This window comes from Dreissena polymorpha, unplaced genomic scaffold (assembly GCF_020536995.1).
Source record: "Dreissena polymorpha isolate Duluth1 unplaced genomic scaffold, UMN_Dpol_1.0 chrUn087, whole genome shotgun sequence".
Classification (NCBI taxonomy): Eukaryota; Metazoa; Mollusca; class Bivalvia; order Myida; family Dreissenidae; genus Dreissena; species Dreissena polymorpha.
Genome location: NW_026273401.1, coordinates 59,063 through 79,139, shown reverse-complemented (window position 1 = coordinate 79,139; position 20,077 = coordinate 59,063). Strand labels below are relative to the sequence as shown.

General features: G+C 36.2%; 1 protein-coding gene across 11 annotated transcripts; it reads right to left on the bottom strand.

The window, feature by feature from the left end:
• Window positions 1-21: 21 nt before the first annotated feature.
• On the bottom strand, window positions 22-16,375 carry LOC127864032 (uncharacterized). 11 transcript variants are annotated; one of them, XM_052403704.1, is made up of 15 exons: window positions 16,287-16,375; window positions 14,787-14,975; window positions 14,332-14,406; window positions 13,009-13,077; window positions 12,789-12,860; window positions 12,409-12,477; window positions 6,533-6,825; window positions 5,709-5,724; window positions 5,363-5,658; window positions 4,846-4,914; window positions 3,200-3,359; window positions 2,732-2,803; window positions 1,960-2,043; window positions 1,555-1,620; window positions 22-785 (listed from the first exon to the last, which is right to left on the bottom strand). In XM_052403704.1, the coding sequence occupies exons 2-9, from the start codon at window positions 14,946-14,948 to the stop codon at window positions 5,623-5,625; spliced, it is 792 nt and encodes a 263-aa protein (XP_052259664.1). In that variant the 5' UTR covers window positions 14,949-14,975; window positions 16,287-16,375; the 3' UTR covers window positions 22-785; window positions 1,555-1,620; window positions 1,960-2,043; window positions 2,732-2,803; window positions 3,200-3,359; window positions 4,846-4,914; window positions 5,363-5,622. The 11 variants fall into 11 exon arrangements, with proteins under 11 accessions (XP_052259664.1, XP_052259667.1, XP_052259665.1 ...); XM_052403707.1 differs by lacking the exon at window positions 3,200-3,359 and having other exon boundaries at window positions 1,555-1,684; window positions 2,728-2,803; XM_052403705.1 differs by lacking the exon at window positions 3,200-3,359 and having other exon boundaries at window positions 2,728-2,803.
• Between the last annotated feature and the right edge of the window lie 3,702 nt (window positions 16,376-20,077).

Genomic DNA, 20,077 nt, shown 5'->3' with positions numbered 1-20,077 from the left:
GGCATAAAAACACACCGTACCTTTATCATAGATGACAGAATTTATTAATATAATACTTATACAGTGAATTCAAGCATCAAAACATGACTTAAGGTAAAAACTTTTATTTCCTATCAATATATTTGGATTATAAAAAAAGTGGATAATACAACAATTCCCTGCTTTTACTAATAAGTTACTACAATAAATTGAACAGCTTTTTTAAACATCTTCCCAAAAGGGTTTGAAATTCTGCTGGATATATTTAAAGCATAATGATAACCGCAATTAAAAAACATGTATATAAAATGTCTTAAACGAGACTGCGATGACTTAACTTTATATTAAAATTAATAATTGAGCATACTCCATTTCTGAATGCCAAAAACGATACTTTCCCTACAGAATATGAAACACGGACAAAATTCTTTTCACAATATAACTTTATAGTTCAAAATTTCAAACAGCCTTATCAACAAATGTTTGTTAAAAAGTGTTATATATTGTTTACTGTTACATTATGATATCATCAGTTTTGGATTATTTCCAATCAAACACTTTTAGGGAATTTGAAAAATATATGCATCTAAACAAATTGCCAGTTACAGCATTCAAATCTACAGCATCTTGTTCTTTCCTCAGTCATTTTAATTTTCCTCATGCTTGATAAATGTACTTGTCTTATTTCGAACGAAGTCTTTAATATTTCCCCCCAGTTCTTCTACTTAAACACGGGTTTTCTTTTAGCAATTTTTCAAATTCACTCATCACAACTCGTTGTTCCTGCAGCGTCCACTTCTTTTTTCCTGAAATATAAAATACCAAGATGCATACCATAACATGAATCAAAATGACAACTGCAACAATTTACGTTTATGTAAGTCGTCCACATAATAATGATATTATATGAACAACATTTCAAATCATGTTAACATAAGCAATGCTGAACCAAATATATACAATAAGAACAATGTTGTTGTTTCATGTTGCCAGTAATATACAGAGTACATGTTATATCCAAGATGACAATTATACTATAACGCAAAGTAATGCAAATATTCTTCCAAACATTTATTACACATGCAAATAACTATATTCGGGTTTAATGAATTGGTTCACTGGAAGGTGTGGTAAAGCCTACATTCTAATAGCGCCTCCTAGTGGTATACCGTAAGCAACACTGTACACGAAAAAATGAACCACATAGTGCAAGCTAAGTGCATAAATTGTTACAGCCACACACCTTGAAATGAAATACATGTTAATCAATACATAAAGATGCAATTTGAAAGTGCGCACAATTGTCAAAAATATATAGCCTAGTTAGCAAGTAATTTATTATTTTTTTATATTTTTAAACTGAAAGTAGGATTTCTATACGTATACGTCCATTTCAACAAACGCAATTATTTGTAAGTTTTAAAGTGCAAAAAAGACGGATTTCTACCTTGTAACCATCAGATATATTCTAATTGGCATAGATAAAATATGTTTCTTATTTATACTTAAATTTACTATGCCAAATAAGTTGTGTGGCTTTAAACAGCAATTGAATTTCGATGCTATTAAACATACCACTGTTATTTCTGTTTTTCTTTGTTTGCCTTTTTAAGTCCTAATCCGAGTCTTCACTGTCTGGAGCTACAACAATAATGATGAGGCATCGTGAGCTTAAGATTCTTTATCACATTGAATTCAGTCTGACCTAACAATTTTTAATACATCAACATCTTTATGTTTAAACAGCGATAATCCCATCTTTCTATTCGTAAATGACCAGATACTTCAGGTTTTCAATTAAAGTACAACACATAATTTGTAAAACACCTGGTTAGCTAATTAGGAGGTAAAACAAAAGAATTTCTTGTGCAGGTAGAAAGCAATAATTGAATTGTATATGAATCAATTGTGAGGGTCGTTGTACTCAAAATAATATGACAGATCCTCTTCGTGAAGTAGGACAAAGTTGCAATAACTTACAGTGCTTTCTTTTATTGTAAATCCAATCTGGATCACCCACATCATCATCATTATCATCCGTGTCATACCCTGCTCCTTGATATCCTAAGATATGAAAAACGAAAAAATGGTATAATTTTGGTTAATACCAATGACCTGAGAAACACAGCCATGAACTATGATGTTTGCAACATTAATGCAACATAAATTAATTCACACACACACACTTACTGGTAACTTATTTTTTAGTCTAGGCTACCCAGATTTGAAACTGATCGTAATACTGTCAATATCCAATTAAATATTCTGACCCAGTTTCATTCCTGTTCGCCAATATAGGATAAGCAATCCAAACAATTTCATTTCAGTTTAAAAACTTGACTTTGTAATCAATATCAAACTGACCAAAATTATCAATTGACCTAGATATGGTTAACAGAGAAAATACATGGACAAAGTGTCAAAAATATCAGTAAATACATATATAGCATATACAGCATCTAAATAAAAATAAATTACATTTGATCAAATTGCCCATTTCTTACCCAGGTACTCAATAATTAAACATGGACTAAATATTGGCAATGCAACATCCTGAACGAGTTTCATTAGGTGTTTAAGATTATTGTACTTCATCCTTGCGCACACTTTAACTGTTGCAGATTCTATGTCAGAACAACTTCAAAAATATGTTTGTTTAGCATTGTACATATTTGAACAGAGATGTAGAACATATTCGTGTTGTAATCATCATTAACTGTTCAGCGAAAGTTTGAAGTTCCCACTCACATACCTGGACAATTATAACCTGTGCCTCATCCACATTTTCTGTGAGCAAAAACTGTTTGAACAGCATGAAGAATCCCTGCAATAATGTAAATATATCATACCAGTAAGTACTCAAATTGCCTAAACAAATTCTCTTATCATCATAAAAAGCACTACAAATGTTGGAAAATAATAAATTAGTTGATATTTTGTTTCTTTACAATTACACTCATTTAAAGTGGAAGTTATATCCCATTACATGGGGAAAATGAAATATTCAAAACCATTAACTAGTATCAGTTATTGCCCAAAGAATATGGGTTTTTATAGCACAAAGATAAAAATCATTTTGTGTGTAAATATTTTTTAACAGTCGCTTTATTCTAGTGAAAATTAATTATCGCAAGAAAAATATTTGGTCGAATGTTACTAAAGAAGACTTTGGTTAGGGAATCAGACACACATGGCAATAAGGACTCAATGGTTTTTTTACTTTACTTCCCACCACATAGACCAGATCATCATCAGCCTGTAAAAGTAACAAGGGCTGTTTGTAAAACATTCATTCCCCCCATATGGGCTGTCAGTTGTAGTGGCAGCCATTGTGTGAATACGTTTTTTGGCACTGTGACCTTGACCTTTGACCTAGTGACCTGAAAATCAATAGGGGTCATCTGTGAGTCATGATCAATGTACCTATGAAGTTTCATGATCAAGGCCTAAGCTTTCTTGAGTTATCATCCGGAAACAATTTTACTGTGTTAAGTCACAGTGACCTTGACCTTTAACCCAGTGACCTGAAAGTCAATAGAGGTCATCTGCTAATCATGATCAATGTACCTATGAAGTTTAATGATCCTTAGCATAAGCGTTCTTGAGTTATCATTCGGAAACCATTTTACTATTTCAGGTCACCGTGACCTTGACCTTTGATCTAGTGACCTGAAAATCAATAGGGGTCATCTGCGAGTCATGATCAATGTACCTATGAAGTTTCATGATCCTAGGCATAAGCGTTCTTGAGTTATCATCCAGAAACCATTTTACTTTTTCGGGTCACCATGACCTTGACCTAGTGACCGGAAAATCAATAGGGGTTATCTGCGAGTCATGATCAATGTACCTATGAAGTTTCATGATCCTAGGCCTAAAAATTCTTGAGTTATCATCCGGAAACCATCAGGTGGACGGACGGACATACGGACGGACCGACATGTGCAAAACAATATACCCCCTTTTCTTCGAAGGGGGGCATAAAAATAATACACATAAATAATGGCAAACTGGCACAAATGAAGACAATATCTCATTCATAACTTTTATCAGTGAATAAGTTGAGTAACATCAATTGAATGGAACAAAAACAAAACACTGACTCAAAATATATTGTTGATTTCTGTGATCCTGGGACTTGATGAAACCACACAAGAGCAAAACAAACCATCACACACATCCAAATGGGGACAAAACACAAATGAGAACAATATCATGTTCTTAAGATAATCAGTGAATCGAATTAAATGCTACCACCAGCATTACTGCAGACTATCAGGCATACTGTAATAAATATACTGCAATATAAACAAGAATATCAGTGAAACTGATGGATGCTCCCTGATAATGCGCTTCCTCAATCTATGTGTTAATTACCAACTAAAAAAAATACATTATTAGCCTCGGTGACCTTGACCACAGTGACCTCAAACCTCATCAAAAGGTAGAGGTCCATGAAAGGTACCTACATGCCAAATTTGTAAGAGATCGGAAAAATATTGAAGGTGCTATGAGAAACTGTAACAAAACGGTTACAGAAAAATCTATTATTAGCATTGGTGACCTTGACCCCAGTGACTTCTAACATCATCAAAAGGTAGAGGTACAAGCAAGGTATCTCCATGCCAAAGATGTAATAGATTGGTAAAATATTGAAGGCGCTATGAGAAACTGTTACAAAAGTGTGACAGAAGGAAGGAAGTAAGTAAGGAAGTAATGAACTTCAAACTGGCAACTATATGCCCCCCACCCCGAAAATTTTCGGGGAGCATAAAAATACACATGACCATGTTATATGCTGTTGAATAATGTACATGTATCACGACAAATCATGTGCCTTCTATGATACAAAAATGTAGAACTTACTAATACATTGTTCTGTTACTCTTCGTTTGTTGTTATGTTCACTTCTTCTTGGACTAGGTCTTCATCAAGCTGCACATGTATAAAATTGAATATAGCACACATGCAAATGAGACATAAGAAATGAGTAAAGATATATTACAAAGGTTATCTGTCATCAAAATGTGCATCCATACCGGGATTCGAACCAGGAGCCTTTCGCTTATAAAACGAACGTTCTACCGATCAAGTGATCTGGTTACTCACTAATCTTTTACAGCCAGTGAATCAGATGTCAGACCATACATAAGCCTACACTATTACTGCAATATGAAACAATCCCATATACAAAATATAAGTATGGTATATGTAGCACAAAAACTCATTCCCCTGTTATTTCAAAGTTGCTTAGTCAACAAAAATTGTCCATAGGACATCTCGCTCAGCTTTTCAACTAATCTCAGTTAGGTCACAGCTAGGTTTGCGTTTGGTGAGAATGTGCATTCCATGTGACCTCCTTGTGATAGTGAATACATATGACCTGTAATGGAGCCTTGCTGGGAGCTGCTCTGTTATCTAGGAGGCAGTATTAGCCTTGCCTCCTGTGGTAGCGCGGCAAGGGGGCAGGGGAGGACGCAGACATGCACACGGCTGTGTTGATGACGCTCTCGCTGATTGTAGACTGACCACTGACTTCAAGGTTACCGAGGTTATCGCTCACTGAATGTGGATGGTGAGATGACTGGGTGACTGTGGAGACAGGCAGTGTGCTGGAGGTGGACTTTATCTTACACGTGATGTTCACTTAAAGTGGCGGTTGCTCATCTTTGTGTTTGCCTTACAAGTGTTGTTCACTTAAAGTGGCGGTTGCTCATCTTTGTGTTTGCCTCTCCTCTGTACCTGCTGATAAAATTAAATGAGCCGGGCTCTGTGAAAAAGGGGTTTAAAGCATATGTCGTCCCAGATTAGCCTGTGCAGTCAGCACAGGTTTATCAGGGACAACACTTTCCGTCTTAACTGGATTTTAACTAAGAAGAGACTTTCTGCAAATAAAAAATACCATAAAAGCGAAAAGTGTCGTCCCTAATCTGGGACAACACTTTACACACATGCACTAAACCCACACAGGGCCCAAATACATCTTGAATATTGAGTTTGTAAATACGTCAGTTAAGCTTAAGAATTGCTTAAGTTAGTTTTCATCCAAGAATGAAAAAATGATTTTTTTTGATAACTCTGATAACTTCTTCATAAGTAACGCATAGAATTTACCAAATAAAAATATACTGTTTAAACATTTTATTTCATAACGATGAAATGTTGCACATTAAGAAAACCGATGTTTTTTAGCTAATCAAATTTGCTCCTGTGAAAAATTTATGGCACTGTTGTTCTCAGATGTTTGAGAAACCGAAAGGGTCCAAAGGTTTTGCATCTGTCATCACAGGCCAATTATATGTCTTACCATCTTTGACAATCGGCATGTCAATAAATCCACGAAAAATATCTGACAAACACTTAATGTTTAACAGTTGTTAAACTGTAAAATGATCTTATTTATATAATTTACTTCTGACATAAAGGCAAGTCCTGAATCACTTTGTACCATAACTGAAACTATTTGGTATTTGTTTAACACACCATTAAAATCATTAATTATTTCACAGAATCTGCAAGCACATTACTGTTACATACCTAGACACTCTCCTACCTTATTGTTCTCCCTACTGGTGTCACCCTGTCTGGCCCCGTCTTGACCTCCTGTCCTTTCTGGGGGGTCCCAGGACCAGCAGACAGAGGGCTGGGACTCTTACTAGAGGACTTGCCGCCACTCCCAGAGCCCTGCTTTCTCTGCTTCCTGGAGGCTGCCTCCTTCTTCTGCCTCTCTGCCTCCTCCACCAGTCTCCACTCCTCCTCCAGTTGTCTCAGGCCCATTTCTTGCTGCTTCTCCTCCTTAAGTCTATCAGTTACCTGCCTCGCTTCTTGTCTCACTTTCTCTTCAGCCTGCAATATACACAATTATAGAATACCATAATCTCAAAAGGTAGTGTTTTTCTGTAGTCTAATTTAAACATTTCTCTTTTTTAAATACAAAGGAAATTAAGTATTAAAACATTCTAAATTCAAACAAAAGCACTATTTGAATTCTGTTTTCACAACCCAATAAATAAAAATCATGATTTGCTTGCATAACTTAATTTTAAAAAATCTATTGATTATGTAATAAACTAAAGTTACAAAGCCTTTCTCACATAAAAATGCTATGTCAACATTCACCTTCAACTGTCTCTCAATACTTATCATCAACAAATTATAAGTCAGATAATATAAACTGATGTATTTCAGCTAGATTGCATTAAAAGCCTACGGCTGACAAGAGTTCATGTCCTGGAAAGAACCAGTAATTTGCATGTGTTTAAAAAATCATCAAAACATATCCAGGTTGGAAAGAAACCCATTAAAATCCCTATCAAACAAGAGCTGTGTTTGTGAAACACAATGCCCCCTACTGCACTTTGAAGCCGCACAGCAGCTATTTTAGAAAACAAGAGCACAACATAGCGACGTTGCCAACGCTCAGCTGCGGGTGCAGTATTTAACAAGAGCACCGCCTTGCAGGTGCAGACCGCTCATCTATTTTATTTTTAAAGGTGAAGGGACTCTCAATTTAAATCACAAAGGAGGAAGGGGTGGAGTGATGAGGGGTGTATAGTGTGGGGGTGTGGACATTTATTACATTATCTTCCAAAAATGCGGAAAAAAAATGCGAAAAATAATAATAAAAATTTCGGTGGGGGGGGGGTGGGGGGAGGGGATTCTTGGGTGCGATGGTTGGACGGTATTTCAAAAATAAAATAATAAAAATAAATATTTCTGTTTTTTTAACCGTTTAAAAAAAAATTTGGGGGGGGGGGCTGGGGTGGGGGTGGGAGGGGGGTATAGTGTGAGGGTGTGGTGGTCATTTGTGAGATGATCTTAAAAAAAAAAAAAAAATTAGGGAAGGGGGGGGGGGATTCGGGGGGGAGGGCACGGGGGATGGTTTGGGTGGAGTCTATTATGGTATGTCAGGTAAGAGTAGTTTTGTCAAAGTTTTGTCCTTTTACTGTACCCTTACGATAGTCTGCGAGTGAGTGTTCCAAGTATGAAAGCAATATCTATGATACTTTAAGGGTAAAGTGGACCAAAACACAAAACTTAACCAAATTTTCAATTTTCTAAGTAAAAAGCGCCCATAATTCCGTCCAAATGCCAGTCAGAGTTACATAACTTTGCCTGCACAGTCCCCTTATGATAGTTAATAAGTGTTGCAAGTATGAAAGCAATAGCTTTGATACTGTAGGAATAAAGTGGACCTAAACACAAAACTGTACCAAATTTTCTATTTTCTAAGTATAACAAGATGTGTTTGTGAAACACAATGTCCCCCTATATGATGTTTGACCTTGTAGGATGACCTTGACATTGTGAAGGATGACCTTGACCTTGACCTTTCACCACTCAAAATGTGCAGCTCCATGAGATACACATGCATGCCAAATATCAAGTTGCTATCTTCAATATTGCAAAAGTATTCATAAAATAAGCGATTTTGGCCACATATATTTGACCTCTGACCTTGAAGGATGACCTTGACCTTTCACCACTCAAAATGTGCAGCTCCATGAGATGCACATGCATGCCAAATATCAAGTTGCTATCTTCAATATTGCAAAAGTATTTATAAAATAAGCGATTTGGGCCACATATATTTGACCTCTGACCTTGAAGGATGACCTTGACCTTTCACCACTCAAAATGTGCAGCTCCATGAGATACACATGCATGCCAAATAGCAAGTTGCTATCTTCAATATTGCAAAAGTATTCATAAAATGAGCGATTTTGGCCACATATATTTGACCTCTGACCTTGAAGGATGACCTTGACCTTTCACCACTCAAAATGTGCAGCTTCATGAGATACACATGCATTCCAAATATGAAGTTGCTATCTTCAATATAGCAAAAGTTATTGCAAAATGTTAAAGTTGGCGCAAACAGACAGACCAACAGACAGACCAACAGACAGACCAACAGACAGGGCAAAAACAATATGTCCCCCACTACTATAGTGGGGGACATAAAAAGGGCACATAATTCTGTCAAAATGCCAGTCAGAGTTACATAACTTTGCCTGCACAGTCCCCTTATGATAGTTAGTAAGTGTTGCAAGTATGAAAGCAATAGCTTTGATACTTAAGGAACAAAATGGACCTTAACACAAAACTTGACCAAATTTTTTAATTTTCTAAGTATAAAAAGGGAACATAATTCTGTCAAAATGCTCGCCAGAGTTATCTAACTTTGCCTGCCCAGTCCCCTGATGATAGTTAGTAAGTGTACCAAGTTTGAATGCTATAGCATTGATACTTTCTGAGAAAAGTGGACCTAAACGCAAAACTTAACCGGACGCTGACGCCAACGCCGACGCCAAGGTGATGACAATAGCTCATAATTTTTTTTCAAAAAATAGATGAGCTAATAAATGAAAGCTTTTCTTCAGAAGAAAAGGTGTTGTGTTGTTTTTTTTAGAGCTCACAGTGACCTTAGCCTTTGACCTAGTGACCCAAAAATGGGTGTAGCGTTTTAGAACTCATCAAGGTGCAGCTACATATGAAGTTTCAAAGTTGTAGGTGGAAGCACTTTGATTTTAGAGGCAATGTTAAGGTTTAAGCATGACGCCTACCGCGGACAGCAGACAAGACAAAAAGCTGGCTATGACAATTCCTCAATTTTCTCTGAAAACAGCCGACCTAAAAATGACCTTTGACCTTGAAACATGACCTTGACCTTTCACCACTCAAAATGTGCAGTTTCATGAGATACACATACATGCCAAATATTAAGTTGCTATCTTCAATATTACACAAGTTATGACCAAGGTTAAAGTTTTGGGACAGACAGACACACACATACAATGACAGACAGACAGTCCAAAACCAATATACTCCCAAACATTCGATACAGAGGCAGCATTACACACACCCGAATGAAGACAAGGGCACAAATGGGGACAATATCACACATATCAGACACTCAGTACAGTTTTCCTATCATAATGTCAGATTAGAATACCCAAGAACTAACCAACATATCGTTTTGTGAATCTACAGTTCTCAGACTATTTCCATCTTGGTAGACTACCGGTACATCTTCATCAGCCTGCACAAGGGTGCAAGTACAAAAGTGAAAATAACACACACCAAAATGAGGACACATGGCACGAATGAAGACACTCTCACACACATAAAAAATCATTAAATGAGATGAGTATACATCAACTTCCAGTGCAACATATGCTGACACAATATATAATATTAGAATAATATGTTTAAAGGTTAAAGGTGCGCTTTATAGTCTGCTTCAATAACGTATGCACCTTCAGCAGACCTTGACATTGACCCCCCGATCACTGGGATTTAAGTCCTCCATTTACATATGGCGTCGAAGGCAGCCACGGCACATTGACTTATTTCCCTCACAGATACCCATTTATACACCTGGGTGGAGAGGAGCGAGCGTGAGATTATTTTTTGCTCAGAAAAATCCAGTGTCCCGGGCGGGATTCGAACCAGGGACCTTACGATCTGTAGACCAGCATCCTACTACTAGACCACTGAACCCACTAAACCGCACCTTTAACGTTTAATATGTTTAGCAATAACATAATGTGTCTTCTGTGACACGTCATGACATCTCATAAACAATATCTCATTAACAATAGGTAGACAGTTTAGTGTTCATTTCACCTTTACTGTAAAATAACATACTCTGCTGATATCACTAAATGTGTATTAATGTGGAACTTACTTCAACTTCGGCTTGGCACTGTTCCACAGGCCTTTCTTCTTTTCTGAATGTTTGGCTCATGTCTTCATCATCCTGTACAAGTACAAAAATGAAAATAGCACCAACCTGAATTGGGACAAAGGACACAAATGAGGATAATGTCACACATATCATACACTATATACATATTTATCATAATGTCGTATTATAATACTGAGGCCACCAACAAATGTTACTGCAGTATTAAACAACTGACGAACGTACTGCAGTAACAAATAGTGTCAGAACATATAATTGCTTGAATATATAGCACTACAAATTATGCGTCTTCTATGACTCAAAATAAAATCTTACAACAAATAAGTATACAATTAATTGTGTATTTGACTATTTTCAAATTTAAACTAACACACATCCGAATGAGGACAAGGGCACAAATGGGGACAATATCACACATATCATATCTGTGATATGTCATGACATCTCATTAACAATAGGTAGACAGTTTAGTGTTCACTTCACTTTTTCTGTAAAATATCATACTCTGCTGATATCACTAAATGTTTATTAGTGTGGAACTGACTTTAACTTCGGCTTGGCACTGTTCCAAAGATCTGACATCATTTCTGAATGTGTGGCTAATGTCTTCATCATCCTGTACAAGTACAAAAATGAAAATAGCACCAACCCGAATTTGGACAAAGGACACAAATGAGGATAATGTCACACATATCAGACACTCAGAACATTTTTATCATAATGTCAAACGATAATACTGAAGCCACCATCAAATGTTACTGCAGTATTTTCCTCAGTGGTTTAATACTGCAGTAACATTTGATGGTGGCTTCAAAAAGCGTCAAAAACATTTCATGGCTGAAATATATGAGTATCCTAGAGCTTATTGACATATTGTTCTATTAATCTACATTTCTCAGACTATTTCCATCTTTGTAGACTACATCTTCATCAACCTGCAAAAGGGCACAAGTACAAAAGTGAAAATAACACACACCAAAATGAGGACACATGGCACAAATGAAGACACATAACAAATCATTAAATGAGATGGTTATACATCAGCTGCCAGTGCAACATATGCTGACACAATATAAAATATAAGGATAATATGTTTAGAAATAACCTAATGTGCTTTCTGTGACATGTAATGACAACCATTAACAATTAGTAGACAATTAAGTGTTCACTTTACCTTTTCTGTAAAATATCATACTCTTCTGATATCACTAAATGTTTATTAGTGTGGAACTTACTTCAACTTCGGCTTGGCATTGTTCCAGAGATCTGACGTCTTTTCAGAATTTTTGGCTCATGTCTTCATCAGCCTGTACAACTACAAAAAAACAACCTGAATTGGGACAAAGGACACAAATGAGGATAATGTTTAACATTTTTATCATGATGTCAAATGATTATTCTGCAGCCACCAACAAATGTTACTGCAGTATTAAATCACTGACAAAAATACTTTAGTATCAAATAGCGTCAGAACATATAATGGCTTGCATATATATTGCACTACAAGTTATTAGTCTTCTATGACTCAAAATAAAACCTTACAACAAATAAGAAGACAATTAATTGTGTATTTGACTACTAGTATTTCCAAATTGAAACTTAGTTGAAGTTACACACACCCAAATGAGGACAATGGAATGAATGGGGACAATATCACACATATCAGACACTCAGTACAGTTTTCCTATCATAATGTCAGATTAGAATACCCAAGAACTTACCAACATATCGTTCTGTGAATCCACAGTTCTCAGACTATTTCCATCTTGGTAGACTACATCTTCATCAGCCTGCACAAGGGTGCAAGTACAAAGGTGAAAATAACACACACCAGAAAGAGGACACATGGCATGAATGAAGACAATCTCACACTCATAACAAATCATTAAATGACATGGGTATACATCAGCTGCCAGTGCAACATATGCCGACACAATATATAATATTAAGATAATATGATAAACCCAAACCTAATGTGTCTTCTGTGACATGTACTAACATCTCATAAACAATAGGTAGACAAATGAGTGTTCACTTAACATTTTCTGTAAAATATCATACTCTACTGATATCACTAAAAGCGTATTAATATGAAACTTACTTCAACTTTGGCTTGGCACTGATCCACAGGTCTGGCGTCATTTTCTAATTTGTGGATCATGTCTTGATCAGCCTGTACAAGTACAAACGTGAAAATAACACACAGCCGAGTGAGGACAAAGGACACAATTGAGGACAATGTTACTCATATAAGTAATATAATAAGACACTCAAGTACATTTTCCTATCATAATTTCATATTAAAATGCTCAAGAACTTACCAAGGTGTTGTTCCATGAATCCACAGTTCTCGGACTCTTATTATCTTGGTAGACTACATCTTCATCAGCCTACACAAGGGCGCAAGTATGAAACTTAAAATAACACACACCAAATGAGAACAAGGGGCAGGAATTAAGACAATTTCACACATATAAAAAATCAGATGCATATATTTCTGGCTCAACATATAAGAATTGTATGTGTAGTGTTGCATCGTGTAACAATGTATAGCACTGTACCGAATACAGTATTGTGGGAAATAATTCATTTGAAGATATGGTATAGCCACCAATTAACCCCCCCCCAGGGGGCCGATAAAACAATGTTCCTTAACCCTACAATTACCATGTCATTTCCAACTACCCGGACTAGATTTGCGGATATAACACACACCCAAATGGGGGCATGGAACACAAATGAGGACAAAAATAATTATCACACACATCGAATAATCTATGAATCGAATTAATATAACTAAGTCACAAATATTGTTGCAACATGAAACAAACAAATACAAAATATAATGATGGTTCGCCTTAGTAGCACTATAATTCAAGTCTCCAATAGCGGCTGATGGAATCATACAAGAACAAAGAGTGTCATATTACTGGTAGAGGAAAACCTTATCTTCAAAAACATAAATACTTTTTACCATGAAAGTCATACAATGGAGTAGAGCCGATGATTAGCCAGTAGCGGCATCGTGACCAAGAAAATGAATTACCAACACCCAATACACACCCAAATGAGATCACAAATGAAGACAAGAGCACACATATCAGATAATCGGTAAACAAGCAGTAAAACTACAATCTTAATGCCTTATGAAGCTCACATTTATATATATCACTAGCTGCAAAGCATGTATCCAGGTAAAATATAATTATGTTACAAGCTTAATTGTACGTAGACATATATTTGTAAATAGTTCTGTATATGAATTTAGTAATGCTGTAGGTGTATGTTACTGTCTTGTGAGCGCCACGTACTTGTCAATTCCACGTTCATTGACGTTCTGTTTGCTAGGCCTTATATTACATGTACATCCATAAATATATATTAAGGCATCTTTCTGTGTCTTATCAATTCTAATGTTACTTGATTAATCATTGACCAGGTCGTCCAGTACATGGTGAAGCAAAAACTTCAACAAAACATACTGCTAGTCTGTTTATAACTACAAGTCATGTTTCGTCTACCTTGCATATGACTTCTGAGGAAATTGCAAAAGACATAGAGAATTATATTGAACTTAAAATTTTCGGCATAATAGCAAACTCCACAGATAGCATGTCATCCATGTTCATAAACGTAGAACTTACCAAACTAGTAGTATCTTTCTGTGACTCCACATTTGTTATGGCGTTTCCCTCGTGATTGACAAGGTCTTCACCAGCCTGCACAAGAACATATACATAAGTGAAACTAACACACAGCCAAATTAGGACACGTAACACAATTGGGGACAATATTTTTATAACACACTTGTGAAAATAAAATTATCTGAAATGTAAAGCATATAAAGCCAACAAACAAGTAATAATCACAGTTCATAACCAATCCTTTGTGGGGTAACATCGTCATATTATACTAATGATATATATAATATATTGTCAGTCATGATATCTTTGAAGCACATTGTATTATTAGGCTTTAAACATCCAACGTGGCTTTAAAAGATGCAAATTTGACGTATTTGTAAACAGTTTTTGGGGAAATCCCGTGATATGAATGTCACAGTTTACAAGCATATAAAAAGAAAATGAACACAACAAACCTTTCTCCATGGTAAATTTGGCACTCCGTAATCGAACCGCAGCTCCTCATTTACAGCTATGTCTTTGGTTGCAAACAGGCAGAGATGTTCAAGAACTATTTTCATCTCTGCATTGTTTCTGATATCCCCCTTTATTGCGTTGTTTATCATATGCTTTCTCATAAGAATATGTCCTGGGTTTCATCAATCCTAAAAATGTGACAGTAATACTCGTAGTTAGTAGGCAGTGGCTATATTAATGCATACTGGCTGCTCAAGATCAACTTTTCAACAAAATATGAGAGTTATAGTACTCACTCCAGCGTCCGTGTTGGTTACAACTTTAATTCAAAGGGATAATGGAGCTTTTATGTGGAACATGTCAATGTTTTTCAACAAAATATACTCAAATTTACACAAATGAAATATTATTGGTTATCATTAATAATGTGTCAATAATGCCTTTTAATGTGTCGGTAAATAGCTATACATAGCTAATGTTGAACTGTTATTACTGTGAACCGACTTGAAATAAAAGTTTGTATCTTTTATCTAAGGGGTCATCATTTCAGGCTTGTTGCAATAATTCAACTATCAGCTTTATAAACCAATGGGTTGCTGATAGTTGCAAAGCGCTCTTTCTTGGCCATGGGTGCAAAATGTTATCAACAATGCAAGGGTTAAGGAACACGGAAACTGCAATAGCTTATACAAGTTTACCTATCTTAACCACAAACTCATCCAAATTGTACCATTAAAGCAAGAAACAATTGGTTTTATTGACTTAGGTTTTGTTTTGTATGCTGTATCCGCCATATTGGAAAATTGACCGAATATTGGTTAGGTCGAAGTACACCAATATTTTGCATGTCGGGTTATGTGCTCCAGCCTATAAAGGCGATAACGATGTGATATTCGATACAGAATACACCGTTTCAAATTTAAACATAAACATGTCAGCGAGAAAAGTGTGTTGAAACATCGTGGTGTTTTTATCGGGTGCATGCAAAGGATGACATCCGTAGGTTGCCATTCAGGTAAATTTAACATGTTTATGAAGTTTATTCATTATTCTCCTCAATTTGTCTCGAACGACGTCTGTTTAGTGAAGCGCACGGATTCACTGCGCTGAACTGCACCCATGTTTATGAAGGGGTGCATATGGACTGCCAGTGCCATCATAGCAAAAATTATCAAAGGCTCTGGGAGTCCGTTTATATGGACTACATTTCAGGCCTGTATTTCAAACATTCCCAGCCACCGTGCGGGAGGGGACTACCACTCCATTTGCCTACCCCCTATTCACCGACACGCAGAAAGATGTTTCGACCTCATGTTCAGACCCCTTTAGTTGAACATTTACAAGCATTTGACAACAATACTGACACAGGTCTCGGACAGTCAAAATTCGGATACCTTTAAAGCGTCATAATTATGTAGGCAAACTCGGCAAAACTTATAGAGAACATAATAATAAGACAAAGAAATTATTTTACACATGCTATAAACCAAATATCTTACATTTAGTCATTATAAGGCCACAATACTGAAGTAAAAATGTATTGGAAACTTATGTTTCTCAAACACACCAACCGAGCAAAAGGTTACACACAACTAAATAAACTAAAACTAGGCAGCACATATATTATCAAATAAAGATTTTCAAGTATATTATCTGGACTTGTCTAACACGTAAAGCCTACTGTGTAACTATGTAACATTGCATTAAGTGAGCTATAATAGCCTACCATATATCCATATCAAAAACACATTTTATTATTGTCAAAACTGTACGTACCTATGCAATCATTTATGTATTTCACCTTAAAACCTAGTGGGTCAGCGTAGGCATAACACGCTGACTTCGCTCGTTCAAGTTGATAGTCAAATTTGCGAAAAAAGTGCCGCGACCCGTAGTAAGTTCGGGAGAGGATGAAAACTTTTTTGACTTAGAGAGCGGACAAGACCAATATGTCAAATTTTGGATAATTCAAGGGCCATAATCCAGAAGTGTCTTGGCCGGTCTGGCTTGTTATCGAACTTGCCCGAGATATTATGACCACAAACATTGTCACCAAGTTTGAAGAGGATCGGGTGAAAACTGTTTGACTCAGAGAGCGGACGATACCAATTTGGCCAATTTTGGATAATTCAAGGGCCATAATCCGGAAGTGCCTGGGCCGATCTAACTGGTTATCGAACTTGACCGAGATTGTCTTGCCACAAACATTTTCTCCAAGTTTGAAGAGGATCGGATGAAAACTATTTACTTAGAGAGCGGACATCGTTGTGAACGCCACCGCCGCCAGACGCCGGACGCCGGGCACGATTTGGTTCCCATAATACGACCCGTCTTAGGACGGGCGTGTAAAAGTATGAAAGATAACAATGCCAGAAAACGTGCTGCAGAACAGTGGTCGGAAACATGTTTAATCCACTTGTGATTCAGAAGCAAATTGATTGGACCGAAAATGTAGGCATAATGTTAAATTAAATATCAGTTTGGATAAAGTAAATCAGTTACACAAATGTACATAACCTTAACCGTCTTATGTCCACTGAACATCACTCTGGATTAATACACCCTACGTTTAAGAGGTCACGCCCTATTTTTTTAAACCAAGTTCTTTTATTTTAAATGCAAGGGGAAAGCTGGTTGAATGTTGAGGTAAAAATATATAATCGTATATCAGAATATTAAAAAAGCACTGTAGAACTGTGTAAATTTACCGGACTGTGTTGCGCAATCTGGCTTAGCCAAATTCGCAGTAACTTCATTATTATTCAACGTGCAATAACAAGTTTTGGATTACTGGTTGCACACTATGATGACGTTAAAACTGTCCATGTTTGATCCTGGTCTGTAAAACGTGTTAAGAATTGAGTGTCACTCTTCACCGTGAATGATCGTTGTGTTCTTTACCTGGTCTCTGGTAATATAACTTTCAAGTCTTAATGTCCCCTTTTAGCGCTTCCGTAATAATTAAGGACCGCATACCTGTACCCGTAAGAATCAAAGCGCTGAAGGCGCTGAAGATGTTCGCTATTGCATAATTTAACACGCAATTCATTTTTGAAAATCAATCGCAAGTTTGAAATGAACACACGCCATTCAACTTTATAAAGTGTGTGTCATAGCGCACGGGTCGAGTTTTGTGTGCATTTTTTATCCTCCTTATTATTTCATAGAAATAACTAAGACAAAATAAAAACAACATGCTTTTTGGAAGTTCTGAAAGCATAGAAAGTATGATGAAAATGGTAATGATAACTTAATATAAAGAAAATTTGCAGTCACCATCATATTAAAGGAATATTTTTTTCTAATATCAAATGACTATCTCACCAAGAATATAAATTCATAATGAAAGTTCCGTGTACAAAACTTTTGATTTTTGACACCATATACAAATTCAAAATATACAACAATCTTCGTATCTTGTATATGGAGGAATAAAAGTATATAAACATTGCTGTTTATGCTTTACTTATTACCCGAGCAGTTCACACGGTGTCAACAACGCTAACATAAACATAGGTATAGAGCACTCATGCGCTTTTAGGCATAGCTGTTTCAGTTTTCATCTTAGTGACTTTTACATAACGCCAACAGACACGCATGAATATTTTCGAATATTTAATAAGCTGATTCGAGATACAACCTCTGAATTTTTGCTACATCACTGCGTATGTGCTCAATTCAAAGGATGTAGCACTGTTCTGTGTAAGGAATTCCGGACTACTCTCTGTATGCTCAAACGACACAAATTGTGGCCCTGTTATAATTACGCGTTACAATCCATCTCGCAGAATTTCACTTTCGCCTCCAAGATGAGAAAACAATCATTAGCGAAATAGTATAGTGTCACGATAAGAGAAAATCGTTTAATTATCATACCACAATGTTTGCCGTACTTGGTCAGCACGTCTGGAAATCATTCCTTAATGTGTGGATAGGCTGCCATTATTAACAAGTTTGCTATTTTCAATTCAATTTTGTATCAAAAAGCATTGTTCTTAAATGTGGCATTTTCAATTCGCAATGAGATTTGTAATGACCCTCGTCATGTGAAAATGGGTCTTATTCCATATGCGCCCATCATATAAATAGCCCACTCAGCTATCACTCCTTCTGGTAAGGAGAAACATAACATATTGAGTGATTTTAAAGCGAACAGCGTCGCCTATGGCCTGACTGCGCAAAAGCACATGTTGGGTTTAACAAACGCTTGCCGAAACGCATAAGACCCATTTTCGCATGACGGCGCTATTGACGTGTGATTTAAATGTGTCGAAAGAAAACTGCGTTTAAATCAAATATAAACATATGATATATTTCGATAGTGAAGAAAGATACTCATAACAAGGCATATGAGGACACATATGAAGTGCTCTCCCGTAGTATATTTTTTATTTTACTCACACTAATGTGTGGTTTGACAATGCTAACACACATTTCATGCGGTGAATATGCAGCTTACAAGTGAAAAACACAACACAATAGTTAAACTTTTGTTTAATTGTATTTAATTATTTAGAAAAGTAAATTGCTAACTTTATTTCAAAGTCAGCGTATACGCCGACTACATTTATAAAAGACATTTATTGCTATAAATATATTTAATATAATATATTAGGCTGTTTTCGGTTTTAGCGATTAAAAAGCATTTTCGAGGTTGCCTATAGTATGCCTGTAGTAATTCATGAACTCATATCCAACTGTCTATGTATTGAGAACTGTGAATATAAACAAGCTTAACCTTCTACTAACCTTTTGCTATTGCATTCGTATTATAATTATAAATTGTTATATTCGGGTTTAGCAATTATGAAACTTTTTTTTGTCTATCGTATTGCTTAAGTTGTTGTTGAACTTATGTTCAACGTTTTATACATTGAGAATATAAACAAAGACCTATAGATAATATGGGTCTTTGATATAATTAAGCGTCAACTTTTTCCCGAATCTCTCATTTTACGACCTGTACTACGTCATTGAGTTGTATGCGAGAGCGTAACCTATTGCGTTGTTATAACCCGTAAACTTTCCTTTGTTTATCGACAGACGCATCTATAAATAGCCTCATATATCATGAATGCCAAAACTACCGGGAAAAAGAACCACGTGACGAAATAGGACGCAAAACGCAAATACCATGCGACTACGACTTTTATTATGTAAGAAAGCTCCGCAATTTCTTTGAAGTCGGAGCCTTGTGATTGCTATTACTTAAATAATTGACCTCTAACTGAAGTAAGCAAAGGAAACCGCAGCACCTAATTGACCCATTCCTTATATATGCGAAGGCAGA